Raw genomic sequence first — 17,517 nt, forward strand, 5'->3', positions numbered from 1 at the left:
TTAAAATGTGCCTACGGGAGAATTAAGTGAAGCGTTTGGATCTCGGCGGGCTTAATTTCGTTCCAGAAGGTGGCAGTAATCATACGACTGTAGGCAGTAGTGCAACAATAAGAATACCAGCGAAGAAGAAAGTGCCTACGATGGCGATGACGATCCAGCACATCAACCAATCACAGAACAGGAACGAAGATGGCGGAATCAGAGATGAGCGTCAGGTAGGCAGATGGCAACAAACTTTAGCTAACGACTGCGTTGTTTAAATAGTTTTTAAGTATCTACCAGCGAGCAGACATTTCGACACAACGTGTCTCTTTATTAAGCCCTATCGATAGTAACATTTATGTTTTACAAGGTGTCTTTTGAGTTGTTAGCGCCACGCTAACTTAGCTTAGCATCCGCTAGCAGTTGGACATTTGAATGGCTTTTCAGCAGCGCCGTGTGTCAGCAGCATGACAACATGTCTGTGAAGTTGACTCGTAAACTATAACTGGGTTTTTTCACTGGACGAGAAGCAGACGAGCTTTTTTCTAGTTAAAGTGCCTCTTAATTAGTTCCGATAGCCGGCTACTGGTTAGTTGTGACTGAGAAGAGAGTGACGCTAGGTTTGAGCATGGAGAGGACAATGACAAAGTACGTTAGCTTACATTACTGTAATGTAAGCTATGTAATGTTTCGCTTTTACAAAGTTTAATAATGGACACATGTCACCGCCACATTAACTACTTCAGCCTCCGACCTGTTGATAAATCAAATAAACTGGACGTTGTACACAGTTAATATGAACTCATGTTAAGTTTAAGGTGTTATTTTTAAAGTGTTTAAAATAAATCCATTATCTTTACAATATATGAGTTATAAAACGCACAGCAGCACAAAATACTGGTTTAATAAGGGCTTCACAGCATGTATCTGTAACGCTACATAGCCATTAGTTTTATAGACACCTACAGTGCACCAACTCTGTATCAGTGTATACAAGCACTGTCTCTCAGCTGGTACATGGAAATAAATATATGCTTTTGATATTTTGATCATTCAGGCATTTAACTGGATAAGCCAAAAACATGTATGTGTGTATATATTTATATAGATAGATATACATGCATATCTGACGAGGCCAAATATCTAAAGAATAGCTTAGAATGGTCTGACCGTTGACACATTTATGTCAGTGTAAATCATCTCTTAATTTATTTGCTAAAATATACCCATTATTCCCTTAGGAGCAGTCGAGAACTATGGACCATATTGCTGGGAAGATCTGCATTGCGAGAGCAGGTATGTCTACTTGCCAGACGTCCTTATGGTCCATATATGCCAGAGTTCTGTGAAGGAGGTTGAGTCAGAGTTTATGATGGACAACAAATATATTTCTTATCCACTCACAACATATTATTTAGATAACACAACTGATTTTCTCTCTTGATGTGACATGTTTAATGGTCCCAGGCTCAAATAGAGGCAGAGCTGGACAGACACTGGGACAGACTGCATCAAGGACTCAATTACTATAAGCCACCCAGGTATGTTAGTTATTTTATCCTAACATCAAATCCACTACTATTCATAACAATATAAATGATGACTGTTGGCATCATCTGTTCTAGCTCATCCTCTGCTGGGAAAGTGAAGGAGAACAAAGATGTCGCACAACCATTGAAGGATTTTGGTCTACGGATCAGTAAACTATTGGTAAGAGTAAAACATGCTTGTTTAATGTAAAAAAATATCAGATTTACTTTCTTCATTTGGTGGTGCACTTCATGATGATTTGATCATAATGTAATGCTTTAATAATGTTACAGGCTCTTGATGAACAACAGAGTGTGCAGCTGTTACAGTGTTACCTACAGGAGGACTACAGAGGAACACGCAATTCCCTGAAGGTGTCTGTTCCCACTTTTTAAGATGTTATCTTTCAGTTGTGTTGAAATTTGTGTCTTGTCTTACATCTTGCCACAAAAAAGTACCTGTCAAATGCAGTTTTTACGGAAAAAATATAACGTAATATCACTTAAATATAACACAAGATATTACCATGAAAGACATTCAGATGTTGGCTAACAGAGTCTTCCATACAGGTTGTTCTCAAGGATGAGCGACAGAGCCAGACACTGCTACTGAAGGTCAGTACAGATATCTGCAGCCATTTACACCTGCCGTAGAGTTTCACATGATTCAGCATGATAGTTATATGTCCTGTGTTGTACTCGCAGGTAGCTGACTATTACTACGAGGAGCGCATGTGTCTGCTCAGATGTGTCCTGCTCCTACTCACATACTTTCAGGATGAGCGACATCCCTACAGGGTGAGAGGCAGCTGGTTTTTGGGTCACATTTCTCCCCTGAAAATATGTGTATTTGTTTTTGCTTCTGTAAAGTAGCACTGGATATGTTTGTTTATGTCTAGGCGGAGTACAGCAACTGTGTCAATAAACTGGAGAAGGACCTGGTGAGCCGGTACCAGTTGCAGTTTGAAAACCTCTTCAAAGCAGAAGCACCAACATGGGAAACTCACGGAAACCTCATGGTGATAATTTGGTTTATATCTGGTCAATACCATAATGCTGTGCTGTACATTGTAACATAATACTCAGATGGTGACATTGTTATTTAAATGTTGTTTTAAGACGGAGCGGCAGGTGTCACTGTGGTTCCTGCAGTGTCTGAGGGAACAGTCTCTGCTGCTGGAGATCATCTTTCTGTATTACGCCTACTTTGAGATGAGCCCATCCGACCTGCTGAGCTTCACCAAAATGTTCAAATTAGAAGGCTTCGGGCTGCGGCAGACCAACAGACACCTAGTAGACAAGAGCATGGACTCGCTGGTTGACCGCATTGGGTAGGAGCTCCTCATAGTGTCTGTGTGTATGTGAAGCATTACTTAACATTTAATTCCTTGTGTACTGTTTAATGTTTCTTTTGGCCTGCAGATATTTGAGCTCTCTCATCCTGGTCGAGGGAATGGACATAGACTTCCTGCACAAGTGTGCTCTAGAAGACTGTACGGAGCAGCATCAGTTCTCCAATGCTCCCGACGTCATCAAGGTTTGACCCCAGTCTCTACAACATAAATGTTCTGTAAAGCAACCGTACGGTGTGTGAACTGATTCAGGCAGGTAGAATACGCCACACAGACACATAAACCTCCATATTTCCTCTCGTTTCTTCCAGGAGATGGATCAGCTGCTGTTGACATTTGGCGACATCCCTCATCACGGGCCGGTGCTGCTGGCCTGGGTCCTGCTGAGACACACTCTGAGACCAGACGAGTCCAGCCCCGTGATCCGGAGGATAGGCAACACCGCCCTGCAGCTGGGGGTTTTCAAGTACATTTCAACCATGCTGAAAGGCCTCGGAGTCTCAGGGAATAATGTAAGAGGACATAGATACAGACTTGGTCAGAACTAGTTCTTTAGAATGTGGGGAAAAACTTTAACTTCAAGTTAAAGGAAAACTCTTTAATGATTACTGTCTTTTCACTTTGATTAGTTTTATAGTCGGTCTGAGCTAAATCAGACTTCAGGTTTCATAATCATACCCCTCAAGCTGTGGTGTATATTTACAGTGCAGCAAGTAAAGAAAATATACTTTGCTGTACCAGTATGTGCCAACGTCTACGTTATACTAAAGTATATTTTGTCTGTCACCTCTTTTCTTTTCTCTCCAGTGCACAGCCAGCACAGCAAAGATGTGTATCTTTGGTCTTCTCTCTTTTGTGATCACTTCATTTGAAGAGGAAAGCCTGCAGGTATACTGTACATCCAGATTTTACAGTTCTATATGTTAAAAGTTCTCGCTCAAGTTCTTATTTGTAACTCGCTTTCATGTAATGCATGTGACAGACTGATGGTGTGGCGACACAGTGCTCCCACCTGATCGATGCTGCCTGTGAAGTCCTCTCTGCTCCCAGTCTGGCTGAAGTCTTTTGGGAAATGGTGAGAAAAAGAAAGAAAGACAGACAGAAAGAAGAGTCTTTAGGGATGAAATTGGATGGAATCCCCAAATTGTTGACAATCTGTCCTGTTTGTCAAATTCTAAATCCAGAAACCAAACATGGGATTGGGAATGATCCTGGACAGTGCGGTCGGGATGTTCCCCCATAAGATCGGACCGCTGTTGCAGCTTCTAACTGCACTTCTGTCAAACAAGTCGACTGTTACAAAGGTAGATTCCTCATATTATACTCGGACATTTACACACTCAAATATTCCCGAAGTAAATGGTTTAACAATGTAGTTTTATTTACAGGTTTACAACTTTTTGGATAAGATGTCCTTCTACACGCAAGTTTACAAACATAAGCCCAATGACATCATCTCCAAGGATGACGAGACACTGTGGAAGAGACAAACACCTAAACTCCTCTACCCACTCGGTATGTTCTTTATTTTGTATTATACCTAATTAAAGGAGATTTAAGATTAGATATTTCTCTTGCTATAACATGTTGTCCCAACCTTCAGGCTCGGGGCAGACTAACCTGTGGATGCCACAGGGAGTGCTGGGCCAGGTGATGATTGGAGGCGAACAAGGCTACGTGGTGCGCTGGGAACACTCGTACAGCTCCTGGACTCTCTTCACCTGTGAGGTGGAGATGCTGCTCCATGTTGTATCAACTGCAGGTACACAACTGTTTGTTCATATATTCCCACAAGCATAGATCAATGCTATGTTTTAGTTATTGCCAACAAATAAACACATCGTTTATCTTTGTGTCTCTGCCCTTTCTTGTGCCAGATGTTGTAGCTCACTGTGCGCGTGTGAAGCCCATCCTGGATCTAGTCCATAAGATCATAAGCACAGACTGGACTGTGTCGGATTGTCTGTTGCCTCTCACTTCACGCATCTACATGTTGCTGCAGAGGTATACTCCCTTTACAGAGACGCTTATCAAACTCTTTAGAGTGTGATGGTTATTTTGTATTAATTTGTCTTGTCGTTTGTGCGTCTGTTAGGTTAACGTCAGTCATCAACCCTCCAGTGGACGTGATCGCCTCCTGTGTGAACTGCCTCTCTGTACTGGCTGCTAGGATGCCTGGGAAGGTGTGTGTGCTGGGTCCTTCCAGTGTGAACAGGAGCTAATATTAAGGACTTAAAGTCACTGAATCTTCTATTCTTTTTGTTTTCTCTTCAGGTGTGGTCCAGTCTGCACCACACAGGTTTCCTCCCATTCGCCTCCAGCCCCTTGACCAGCATGCCTCAGTGTTTAAGGTACCGAGTGCTTCCTGATTTGCCCGGAAAATTAAAATCAGACTTTCATGTTTTGGGGGAAGTAAAAATATTGAACAAAACTGTTTTGTTTTTCTAGTGCTGAAGGGATGAAGGCAGGTAACTATGGCACCCTGCTGGTCCAGATTGAGCAGCCCAGGGGGGAGTATGCTGTGACCATCGCCTTCCTTCGTCTCCTTACAACCTTGGTCAAGGTAACACGTTTTACCTAAAGAGATGCACTCAACTGTTTTCTTGCCAGTGAGCAGCTGACGGGTGCAATTTTAAATATAATAAAGGCAAAAATGTTATTCCTTTAATCTGTAAACATGGCGTCCTGCCACTATAATGTACATTTTATCTCTCTTGTTTCAGGGTCAGCTTGGCAGCACTCAGAACAAAGGCCTGATCCCCTGTGTGCTGCTGGTGTTGAAGGAGATGCTGCCCACTTATCACAAGTGGCGTTACAACACCTATGGAGTCAGGGAGAGGATAGGTAAGGGCACATGTCTTACCGATCTAGACTAGCTGTGGCAAGTTTCTTTCCTCCAGACTGTAAAATGAAAGTTAAAACTACCGGCTGCTCTGTGTCGCTGCAGGCTGTCTTATCTTGGAGCTGATTCATGCCATTCTCAACCTGAGTCCAGAGGGAGAGGACCAGGGCAGGTAAGGAGAAGTCTGCTGGGATTAAAAATGTTTATCTTGAATATATTAGTTGATAGAAAATTAATTGATTGTTCAAATTGATGCGGATTAATTGTCAGTCTTAGCCTCGCTATATTTGCGTTTTTTTGGCGCCTTGTCCGCCATTTTTGTAGCCTCCTCTTGGCTGTGTGCTTACGATCTGTCACCTGGTTGTTATTGAGCTAAACGCCCAGAAACGTCCTGCACACATTGAAAAGAAAAATCCGAAACAGGGTATCTGCAGATACAGACACAGCCTCTTCTAGTGGTCATAAGTGATGATTAAGAGGGATTATTTTTGTTTGCGTCTGTACATAGTTTTTAAAGGAAAGTCCTTCTCATTCTCCCTTCGACCTTTTTTCCCCCCTGCTGCAGCACCCCCACCCTGCAGTCTCTGTGCATCTACAGCCTGGCAAACACTGAGGCTGGACAGGCAGTCGTCAATATCATGGGAGTTGGAGTGGACACCATAGACATGGTCTTGGCTGCACAGCCCAGCAGGTGAACAGACAAAACCATCTTTATATTGACACTCATTTTGTTGTCATGTTTGGAAAGTCACTAGTTACATATATTTCTGCTTCTCTTGTCCAGCTGTGGTGCCGAGGGTCCCGGTCAGATCCTGATCCAGACGGTCAAGCTGGCTTTCTCCGTCACCAACAACGTCATCCGCCTGAAGCCGCCGTCTGATGTCGTGTCGCCTCTGGAGCAGGCCCTGACTCAACACGGCGGCCATGGCAATAATCTCATAGTTGTCTTGGCCAAGTACATTTACCACAAACACGACCCGGCGCTTCCTCGCCTGGCAATCCAGCTGCTCAAAAGGCTCGCCACAGTAAGGACTTCCGATCTGTACGCATTTGTTGAACGTGACTATGAACAACAGTAAATATTCATGATGTTCAACATGTTTTGTCTGTAGGTGGCTCCCATGTCCGTCTACGCTTGCCTTGGCAGCGATGCGGCGCCCATCAGGGATGCGTTTCTCACTCGGCTGCAGAGCAAGACGGAAGACATGAGGATCAAGGTCATGATCCTGGAGTTCCTCACCGTGGCTGTGGAAACGCAGCCCGGCCTCATCGAGCTTTTCCTCAACCTGGAAGTAAAAGATGGGATGGAGGGATCAAAGGTATGAACTGCAGAGATAATGTTCGTTTTTACTTTTTGCAGGGCTGCATCTGGATTCAAACTACCTTTTTGTTTCTCTAGGAGTTCCTGCTCGGTGAGTGGAGCTGTCTTCATGTGGTGCTGGAGCTGATAGACTCCAAACAGCAGGGGAAATACTGGTGTCCCCCGCTGCTCCACCGAGCGGCTCTGGCCTTCCTTCTGGCCCTCTGGCAGGATCGCAGAGATAGCGCCATCTCTGTGCTACGTACCAAGTAAGCACATTATCTCAGACAATTACTTTGACCTACATAAATATGTGCTGAGTAATGGAGTTTGATGAATATATCTCTGGGTTTGTTTTTGTTTTTTACACAGAGAGAGGTTTTGGGAAAATTTGACAACGCCTCTCTTTGGAACCCTCACTCCACCTTCAGATACCACAGAGGTATTTTACTCTTTCCTACGCTGCTGTAATCGTGATGCATTATTTAAGATGTCAATTTAAGAATTGTATTTGACTTTCAGCCTTGTGTTCTGGAGACGTGTGCTTTTGTCATGAAAATCATTGGCCTTGAGATCTACTATGTTGTCAGGTAAATTCTGTGTTCCCTTATTTATCACTTTCATGAAGCTCATACCTCCCATAACTGATGTTGATTGTGTCTGTGTTGTTAACAGCGGCTCCTTGGGGCAGTCTCTGAAGGATGGGCTTCAGAAGTTTTCCAATGCACGACGATACGAGTACTGGTCCCAGTATGTCAAGTCTTTAGTGTGCCACGTAGCGGAGATGGAGGAGGAAGGCATCTGTTCATTCCCTGAGACCCAGATGTTAATCTCTGCCTGGCGGATGCTGCTAATTCTTTCCACAACCCACGTATGTATCAATGCTTTCATAACACGCACATTACTAGTGATGCACTCAATTGTTCACATGAAAAGTGACAGAAATAGTTGTTTCAATAATGAAAAAAGAAAGTTACAGAGTGAAGTTCAAACCCTCGCTACTTAAAGGAATATTTCAACATTTTGGGAAATTTCCTTTTTGATTTCTTTGATGAGAAGATCAATGCAGCCTGCGGCTGGTTAGTTAAACTCAGCATTAACACCTGAAACGGCGGCAAACAGTTAGACAGTCTCTGTCCAAAAGTAACAAAATCTACCTACCAGCACCTTTAAAGCTCACTAAATAATAGATTAAATAGCATTTGTTTAACACTTTGGTTTTTGTTTAAACTAAATGACTATTGCATGGCAACCTCAGGAGAAGGAAGTCACTGCTTGTGGCCTAGAAGTAGTCTTGCACACAACAGCCCTTTTTACAGTGAGGTTTTTGTACAAATTAAATCTCATATTTGATGAGAATGTGATGCAATGCTCATTAGTATGTTTTATGTTTTCAGTCCGATGTGATGCAGCTAACGGAGGACTCGACCAAACTGAAGCTGTTCATGGATGTCCTGGATGGGGCCAAAGCTGCTGTAAGTCATCAGAGCACATCTTTTCATTTCTTTTGTATTTCTCCTCTCATCACTGTTTTACTTGCGAACTCTTTGTGTCTCTTTCAGCTGACGACACCCATGTCTGTGTCTTGTCTTCGTCTTGGATCCATGATGGCCACTCTACTGCTCATCCTCCTCAAACAGTGGAGGAGGTGCGTCTTCATGCATTTGACAGAGAGATTTAATAGGTTTCCTTAAACGCACACTCGTATCCTAACTATTTGAACTCTGTTTTGCTATCTCCGTGTCTGCAGTGTGGTAGCAACAGCTCCTGACATCCTGTCTCCCCTCTCCCTGATCCTGGAGAGTGTCCTGCAAGCTGAGCAGCATATGATGGAGAGAACCAAAGCCAAAATCTTCTCTGCGCTCATATCTGTGCTGCAGATTCAGGGTAAAAGGCGTGTGTGTGTGTCTTCTGTTGTCTGTGTCAGTGGTATGTAGTCCCAATATTTTTGTTGATTGATTTATTTTTGTCAAGTAGGCGGAGAAGTTTCCCAGCTGCCTCAGCTACTGCTGTCTGTATGTGAAACGGTGAAAGACGAGGCCCTGTCGCTCATCGACAATACTCGTCACATGAGCCAGATGGGAGACGCGGTGGAGGACGAGGACAGTATGGAGACAGACTCTTTTCGCGGCCCACAGAAGGACCAGAGAGACGGGGTGAGCTGAGGCAGGAGTGATGGACGGAAGTTTTGTTTGCAGGTGTTTTTCACACTGAAAACACCTGCTTTGGTTCCATGTCCCTCCTTCCAGAGGAGTCTAAAAGTCTCATATTCAAGCCAATGATTCAATAGATGTCAAGTTTTTAGATAATTAACCGTGAGGCACAATATCATTGTTTTCCCAACATAAAGTAAAATGTTCTCCCTCTTTTTTAAACAGGTGTGTGTGCTAGCTCTGCACTTAGCGAAGGAGCTGTGCCGCACCGATGAGGATGGTGAGCATTGGGTCTCGGTGATGAGGAAGATTCCAGTTCTCCCCTCGGTGCTCAGCGCTGTTGAGCTCAGCCTGCGATCCAAACACAACCTCTACTTCACTGAGGCTGCACTTCACCTGCTGCTCACACTGGCCCGCACTCCTCAGGTAAACACTTTCTTCTCACTGACAATTAAAGGATACGGCTGATGTTTTTATGTTCTTAATAAATGCTGTGAAAAGACCAAAAACATCAATGCGTTCGTCTATCTAAATATTCCTACTTAAGATGTTGAATGTTGAGGGTGTCTTCATGTGTCCTCCAGGGGGCAGCTGCTGTCGCTGGAGCTGGAGTCATCCAGACGATCTGCCTCCCTCTGCTGAGTGTCTATGAGGTGACTTCAAACGGAGCATCACAGGTAATGAAATTGTTATTATAGCGATCCCTTTACAGAAGCATTTCTCTGCCTTGCTTATCACACAGCGCTGCATTAACATCGTATAATATGTCCACGTCTCTGAGCAGAGTTTCTCCCGGAAGTCCCAGGACTCCGCCTGCTGGCCGGGTGTGTACCGCCTCTGCATGTCTTTAATGGAGAGTCTGCTCAAGACGCTGCGCTACAACTTCATCAACGAAGCCCTGGACTTTGTCGGAGTACATCAAGAACGCATACTACAGGTATAACAGTTACGAAAGTTGTCCTATTGCATAAATTGATGAATTGATCGATCTAAAAAATGTAGACGACAGTGAAAAATGCTCCTTCGCTCCCTAAAAATCTGGATGTTGTTGTTTTTCTTGTTGACGATGGCATTACTAATGCTTCACGTTAACCCTTTCTCTCCCGCGCAGTGTCTAAATGCAGTGCGGACAGTGCAGAGCCTCGCGTGTTTGGACGAGGCCGATCACACAGTTGGTTTCCTGCTGCAGCTCTCGAGCTTCTGTAAGGAGTGGCAGTTCCACCTGCCCAAACTGCTCAGAGATGTACAGGTAAGTCCAGAGGAAAGCGCCTCGTCAGCAGAGATAACACCACAGCAACACTTCAGTGTTCAGTTAGTCAGTGTGTGTCTTTCTGTCTCCTCCCTGCAGGTAAACCTGTGTTATCTGTGCCAGACCTGCACGTATCTGCTCCACAGCAAGAAGATGCTGCATCACTACCTCCAGGTCAGAAACCAGGAATATATGATGTCATAGTGACAAGCACTGCAGCATCATTACATTTCTGTTCTGTATTATAACCAACGTGACATACAAAGAGTTTGTTTTGGATTTATGTTTAGGCCAAAAATGGCGAAGCGTTGCCTCCCGTTCCCCATCCCAGGACGCAGCGAGCGCCCCAAACCCCGTCTAAAGAAGCAGCCGGTGGAGGGGAGAGAGAGGAGGCTGAGCAGAAGGCCTTGTTGGCGGTGCAGTGCAGTCTTCTGAAGATCCTCAGCAAAACCCTGGCAACTCTGCAACGCTTCACTCCAGACTGCTGCCAGATACTCCTGGACCAGGTCAGCATCCTTTCTCTGCTCCAACGGTTCCTCTTTCTCCAAAATGAGTCTAATAATTAGTTATATTTCCATCAGCGGCACAAGAAACTGTTTCTGTGTTCATATCTTTGCATAAAAGACAACAAGATGCTGATTTGTGTCCCGGCCTGTGTGTCAGAGTATGGACCTGGCAGAGTATCGAACCCTGTTTGTGCTCAGCTTCACGACTCCGGCGTTTGACCCCGACGTGCCTCCTTCGTTCGGGACCCTGCTGGCCGCCATCAACGTGGCCCTGAGCATGTTGAGCGAGGTAGATGTTCAATGTGAATGTAGTAATTTACAGCCCCCCTACAGCAGATCCCTGACTGTTTTTTTTCCCCTTTGTTCATAGATGGAGAAGAAGAAAGAGCCAGTTTCATTGAGCATAGCCTCACTGGCCTCATCAGAGGAGATCCAAGCTCTGAAGTGAGTAAAGTTTATTTCCAACTATTTAACTATTACTAATTTCACTTCTTTCTTTTGCTTCAGAACTTTCAGTTTACACTAACTTCTTTTTCTTCAGGTCCTTGCTGATGTTCACCATGGAAAACTGTTTCTACGTGCTGATCTCTCAGGCTGTTCGATGTCTCAAAGATCCCTCCATCCTCCCCCGAGACAAACAAAGACTCAAACAGGAGCTCAGCTCTGAACTGGTGAGACATCATTTCTTTGAAGTCTTCTGTATACTTTTTAAGAGTCACAATATGTCACAAAGTATTGAGTCGGGACTGACACATTGATGGTTTTGGTCTTTTCATTTGATTTGCTGACGATAAGAGGAAAACACAATAACCCCCGACTTATTCTTGACAAAAACATATTGGAATATAATGTCGTTTTTTTTTCCACCACCAGAGCACTCTACTCTCGAGCCTTTCCCGCCACTTCCGCAGGGGCTCTCCATCATCTCCGGCCAGCGGCATCCTCCCCTCCACCCAATCCAAGCCACCCACACCGGGCTCTAAGGCCAGCAATGAAGGCCAGGAGCCGTTAATCCAGCTTGTTCAGGCCTTCGTAAGACTCGTGCAGAGGTAGACATAGATTTCCATTAGGAGGCACAAACGAGGAAACCCCCTAATGTTGTTGATGTACCTCCAGTATTGCCATCAGAAAACATTCTTATGAACAGTTATTGCAGTAGTTGAATTAGCACAAATGTGTGACTGAGAGTGAGCGTGTTTATTCTAATGTGATGTAATGATTGGAACCATAATTTGCAGAACATTTCATCTTGTCAAAACTGCTGTTGTAACTAAATTTGACATGACCACAACCAAAGTGTTTACTTTAAAAGGCCAACGAGGAGATTGTAAAAAAAAAATTTAAAAAAACGTGTTTTATGGAGAGATCTGAGTTTGTAGATCTTGGTGCTACTAAACATCAGTCATTGACTGGTTTTGTCTTTCCAAGGCCTAGTTTTATAGGTCACTTTGATGATACGTAATGACCAGACATGTTTCAAGTGCTACTTAAAAAGAATTAGACCTTCATATATAATCGTCTCCTGTATGACTAAATGTAGTAGAAAAGCTTGTTCTCGTAAGCTCCATTATACCTTTTCTAATTCTCTTAATTTTCAATAAATCTTGTTCTGAACTTTCTTATCTGTGCTTATCTATGTATACATTTTGAAGCGGCAACCAAGATTTGTACTTAAAAACAAATGTATATGCTAATAAAGGGACTTTTGTACCGCAATTGGGTTTCATCATTACCATTTTTCACTGAACACTAAATAGTCCTGAACCAGCCAATACATAAACAAAACAAATATTTAAAATGAAGGAATTCGTTTTTACTCGTGTTTTCTTTAAAAATAAACTTTTATAACTTCTGAACCTAAAATAAAAACTCTCATATTGGTCCGTTTAACATGAAGCCAGAGCCAAGAGAAAGTTGGTGTAAACTGAGAACAAGTAGAAATGGCTGCTAAGTTAGTTACTATGACAATAGTACTAATGTACTAGCAATTGTATTCATGATCTTTTTTTTGATGTGATACACCTGGACTTTTATCATAAAAAGTAACTTTTAAAATAAAGTAACTAAAACTAACTTTTAAAATAAAGTAACTTAAAAAGTAACTTCAAAAATACAGTAATTGAAAAAAGTCTCAAACGGTCATGTACAGCATGTCGAAAAAAGTCTCAAACGATCATAGTATAGCATGTCAAACGATCATATAAAAGCCATTCAATCAGGAGAGAGACTTCAATAGAATTTCACAATGATTTATTACACATTGTACAAATTTGAATGGTGCAACGTCTTTGGAAAATGGACTCCATCTTGAAGGAAGACAATCAAGGGCTGGTGATGCTGAGGTCGGATAAGGCATAATCCCGCTGGAGTCCAGTCACTGGTCGTGGTGTTGATGAAGGGAGTTGATGCCATTATAAACGTCATAGCATGTCGAAAAAGTCTCAAACGGTCATAGTATAGCATTTCGAAAATTACTTTTTTAGTTACTTTATTTTTAAAGTTACTTTTTTAGTTACTTTACTTTTAAAGTTACTTTTTTTCGACATGCGATGACGTTTTTATCTTTTTCGACATGCTATACCACTACGTTTTTATGTTTTTCGACATGCTGTACTATGATTTTTTTAAATCTTTTTCCACATGCTATACTATGACTCATTTTGTAATCCTTTTCGACGTGCTAAACTATGACATTTTGATTGCCTTTTTCGACATGCTATATGATGACGTTTTTAGGTTTTTATAACATGCTATACTATGACGTTTTTATGTTTTCATAATATGCTATAGTATGACGTTTTTATCTTTTTCGACATGCTATACTATGACGTTTATAACTCTGCATCAACACCCTTCATCAACACCACGTCCAGTGACTGGACTCCAGCGGGATTATGCCTTATCCGACCTCAGCATCACCAGCCCTTGATTGTCTTCCTTCAAGATGGAGTCCATTTGCCAAAGACGTTGCACCATTCAAATTTGTACAATGTGTTTATTGTGAAATTCTATTGAAGTCTCTCCTGATTGAATGGCTTTTATATGATCATTTTTTGACATGCTATGCTATGATCATTTGAGACTTTTTTCGACATGCTATACTTTTACTTTTAAAAATAAAGTAACTAAAAAAGTAACTTTAAAAATGAAGTAACTAAAAAAGAAACTTTAAAAATAAAGTAACTAAAAAAGTAACTTTTAAAATAAAGTAACTAAAAAAGTAACTTTTTGTTACTTTTTTATGTTTAATTATCTATACATGTTTTTAGAGCAATAAGCCATCTTCTTATTGCCAGGTTGATATATTCTCCTCACTGCAGGGCAAGTGTTCTATTAGAAAGTGAATCAGTCATGAGTTCCTCCCATAACAAAAAGCCAGGAGTTGTTCAGCTATACTTTAAATGGTAATAAGATGTAAATAGATTAATTGAAGTGGTCATCTGTCTATTTAAAGAGCTAGGTAAAGAATATGTGTTCATTCTTAATAAAAATGCCTAATTATTTATCATCAATAATCAATTTGTCAGAACTTGCAACCTGACCTGTCGCCTCACAGCCCTGAGGGTGAAGAAGACCCGAGCGAAGATGTTGGAGACCCAAGACATCAAACTGTGACAGAGTTAAGAGAGAAGCTCTCATCACCAGAGACTTGTCACAGCGCCACTTACACCGGCCAAAAAAAGAGACTGAAAGATAGGACAAGGGAAACCAACAGCGAGGATGACCGATGGAGACAACAGTCTACAGGGAGTCTGAAAAATGAGCGGCAAAAGGTTTATGATGTCAAGGGGGAGCTGCCTCCCATTGTCTGAGACCAAAAGTATTCAGGTTGCTTTCTGTATTCATTTTATAGTATTCTTATGTTATTAAATATTAAAAAGGACCTCTGCATAAAACACTTATCATTGATGAATTGGTGAATTTTGGTTGCCCTTCAGAGCTGAGGCTGAAGCTCTGCTCTCCTTTATCGTCTTCTTTTCACTCAGAGTTCATTTGTTCATCATTTTGCTGAAATCTATTAATAATTATTGACTTGCTGAATGTTAAAATGTGTTTTAATGATTTATCTGATAAATCAAATTGTCCTGGCAACTCTACACCTATGGCATGTTTCTTATTTAATCTGTAAATATGTGATTAATGAGTGTATGAGTATATAAAACTACTATGCTTCTGCCTATTTATGTTGAACGCTGCTGTAAGATTCACGTTATTAATCTCGCAAATGCAAAACAAATGAGATCGTCATGCTCCGTTTTCAATGTTGCATATAAATATAATTTATTATTAGTCTTAAAAATTCTTTCTTACACTTTGTACAATAACTTGACAGATGAAATGCAAGCAGTTTGCGAGGAACATCATGAGTGCCAGAAACAGACAAGGCTACATTCTCACTACACACAATAAAAATCATGAAGCTGAAGAACAACGAGGGAATGCAAAAGGCTAGCCCACTGAGAATGTAAAGATTGTTTCAGAAAGACGCAACGTTTGCATAGACGGCTTTACGAAAACTGGGACAACTGCCGTTAAAAAAAACAAAATAAAACCAACAACACTTTGAAACAGTCACAAGTGCTGCTGCATCAAGGGAACGTTGCATTTTCAACTATCAGATATTTTTATGCACACATTCAGTGTCATCAGAATGCTGATGGCTTCTGTCATTAATGTACAAACACAGATGTCTGAGTCTGTTCTCCAAAACGACAGATGAAAGTCATTCAGTTCTGAACACAATGAATGACACTTTTTGAATGATGTGCAATAGTTAAGATGGCCGCCCTCTGTTTGACCTCAGACACTGTATGTCAATTATTTGGTACAAAGCAGTTGTATTCAGTTGCATTGGTCCTACAAAAAATATACTTATTTGATTCCCTTTCTCCAGTATCTACCTCTCCTCTCTGCCTAGTCTCTTTAATGTATAATCTTGGAACAACATACAAATCATCAGCATCAGTCATGAGTTTTATTCAGTATGGTAATATTGTCTCGACCGCCCTATATTTAGGGGCGATAAATTGATGTAATTAGCCAAATGACCTAATAATAAACATGCAAAGAAAATAAAGAAAAATCATAACCAATGCAACTTATCAAAAGTATTTCAAAGACCGAAACAATAATCACGTAAAATAAGCACACACAATTGAAAATCATTACTTATACATGACATGAATAAAAAGTATTAAAAGTAGTTACGACAACAAGACTTAAGTTGTAAAATGGTTACATCATTGATTTCCCTCCTCTGTACACGTAAAGGAGTCATTACTGCACGAGTCCAGCTGGAGGTGCTATGATACAGTCAAACATAATGGAACAGGAACAAAAAAATATATTCCTTAACAGACAGCGTAAAATACCAAAAAGATATGTATAAATAGGCATATTATTAAATACTATGTTAACACAGGACACATACTCATCCATGGAGATGCTATGGAGATGTTTCCTCTGATTCAAGCAGTGTTCCTTTGCTCCTTTGACCTTTGATAGTGTCTCACGTCTCAGACTGTTGTCTATGGCAAGGGCCTCATCCACTAATACGCAGTCTATCCAAATAACCGGACAGCTGTTTCCAAGGAAACAAGAGCCAAAAATATCAAGTCGTTGTACCAGAAAGAGAGAGAGAGAGAGAGAAACAGCCAGAGAGAAATGACAGAGATTCTTGTTTACCCCTCCAACTTTTTACACCCTTTGTTGCCACTGTTTAACTGGGTCATGGCTGAGTAGACCTCGCGGTTTCTTTTTTTATTACACACCCACACACGGTACCTGTGAGTGTGTATCTGCATTTGTCATCGTGATGCCAAATGACTTCGCCTGCTTTTCAGGCGTCCACGTCTCTTATTTTCTTTTTATGCCTTCTTCCTCCCTGGAATGTCACACTCCCCGGTGGGCAGATGTCAGTGTTCAGTCGCCGCAGGAACGAGGCCGTCGTGGCGTCCCATCTCCTCCAGCACCTGGGCCAGGCGACCGAGGTTGCCGTCGGGAAAATGCTGGGCCTCCCACAAGTCCAGGATCACTCCCGTAGGAGTGGATTTGGTGGCAAAGTAGTTAAGATACCTGGGTAAAGGATTGTGGCAAAACACATGGATGGAAGAAAAAGGAAGTAAGAGACAAATGTTTGTTTTCTTGAATTACAACACAGGACTTGGCTGTGTGCGCTGACACGGTTTTAAAAATGTCTACCTTCGGAAAGACTTTATATGAAGGTCATGTCTAGAATGCACGATAAGCACATTCATCAGACATTATAAGGCGTTTATGAGGCCTTGTGAAACTCTTTAAAGGTAAAGATTAACAATGTAAAGTTAGTATTTTGCATGGTGCTGGATTCTCATGTGAAAAAATGTAAGTGGAAACTAATGAGCCCCGTGTATACGCGGCGGTTCTGTATGAATCATCACTGCGAATGAGAGGTTGGTTCAAGTCTCTCCTTCCTTCACACTCTGTCAGCGGTCTCGTCAATATGCAGCTGCTGCCTGTGATAAGGCGCCCCCCCGCTGAGCTGGGACCTTATAACTGGACACACACTGTATCTCCATCACACACACACACACACACACACACACACACACACACACACACACAC

At 42.0% G+C, this 17,517-nt stretch overlaps 2 protein-coding genes across 4 annotated transcripts in view; one reads left to right on the top strand and one right to left on the bottom strand.

Moving 5' to 3' along the window:
- Positions 1 to 152: 152 nt before the first annotated feature.
- On the top strand, positions 153 to 12,626 carry nup188 (nucleoporin 188). Its single transcript, XM_031860389.1, has 43 exons — positions 153 to 215; positions 1,224 to 1,278; positions 1,450 to 1,523; positions 1,608 to 1,692; positions 1,806 to 1,886; positions 2,082 to 2,126; positions 2,217 to 2,309; positions 2,411 to 2,530; positions 2,631 to 2,842; positions 2,934 to 3,048; positions 3,175 to 3,375; positions 3,671 to 3,751; positions 3,846 to 3,938; positions 4,048 to 4,167; positions 4,252 to 4,378; positions 4,467 to 4,625; positions 4,741 to 4,867; positions 4,959 to 5,046; positions 5,138 to 5,214; positions 5,312 to 5,426; positions 5,587 to 5,707; positions 5,811 to 5,877; positions 6,271 to 6,396; positions 6,490 to 6,730; positions 6,818 to 7,024; positions 7,105 to 7,274; positions 7,378 to 7,447; positions 7,528 to 7,595; positions 7,681 to 7,876; positions 8,403 to 8,480; positions 8,568 to 8,653; positions 8,756 to 8,892; positions 8,983 to 9,161; positions 9,384 to 9,584; positions 9,743 to 9,835; positions 9,943 to 10,095; positions 10,270 to 10,407; positions 10,507 to 10,581; positions 10,698 to 10,913; positions 11,071 to 11,202; positions 11,284 to 11,357; positions 11,455 to 11,584; positions 11,787 to 12,626. Exons 1-43 carry the CDS (start codon positions 190 to 192, stop codon positions 11,964 to 11,966), a joined length of 5,232 nt encoding a protein of 1,743 aa, XP_031716249.1. The 5' UTR covers positions 153 to 189; the 3' UTR covers positions 11,967 to 12,626.
- Positions 12,627 to 15,168: 2,542 nt separating this feature from the next.
- Positions 15,169 to 17,517, bottom strand: part of unc5cb (unc-5 netrin receptor Cb) — a 103,335-nt gene continuing 100,986 nt past the window's right edge. For all 3 annotated transcript variants that reach the window (XM_031860153.1, XM_031860152.1, XM_031860151.1), the window contains one exon: positions 15,169 to 16,988. In XM_031860153.1, coding sequence (XP_031716013.1) covers positions 16,829 to 16,988 — 160 coding nt within the window. In that variant the 3' untranslated portion in view covers positions 15,169 to 16,828. The remainder of the gene's footprint in view (positions 16,989 to 17,517) is intronic.

Source organism: Anarrhichthys ocellatus, unplaced genomic scaffold, assembly GCF_004355925.1.
Source record: "Anarrhichthys ocellatus isolate YVR2014 unplaced genomic scaffold, GSC_Weel_1.0 scaffold23, whole genome shotgun sequence".
Taxonomy (NCBI): domain Eukaryota; kingdom Metazoa; phylum Chordata; class Actinopteri; order Perciformes; family Anarhichadidae; genus Anarrhichthys; species Anarrhichthys ocellatus.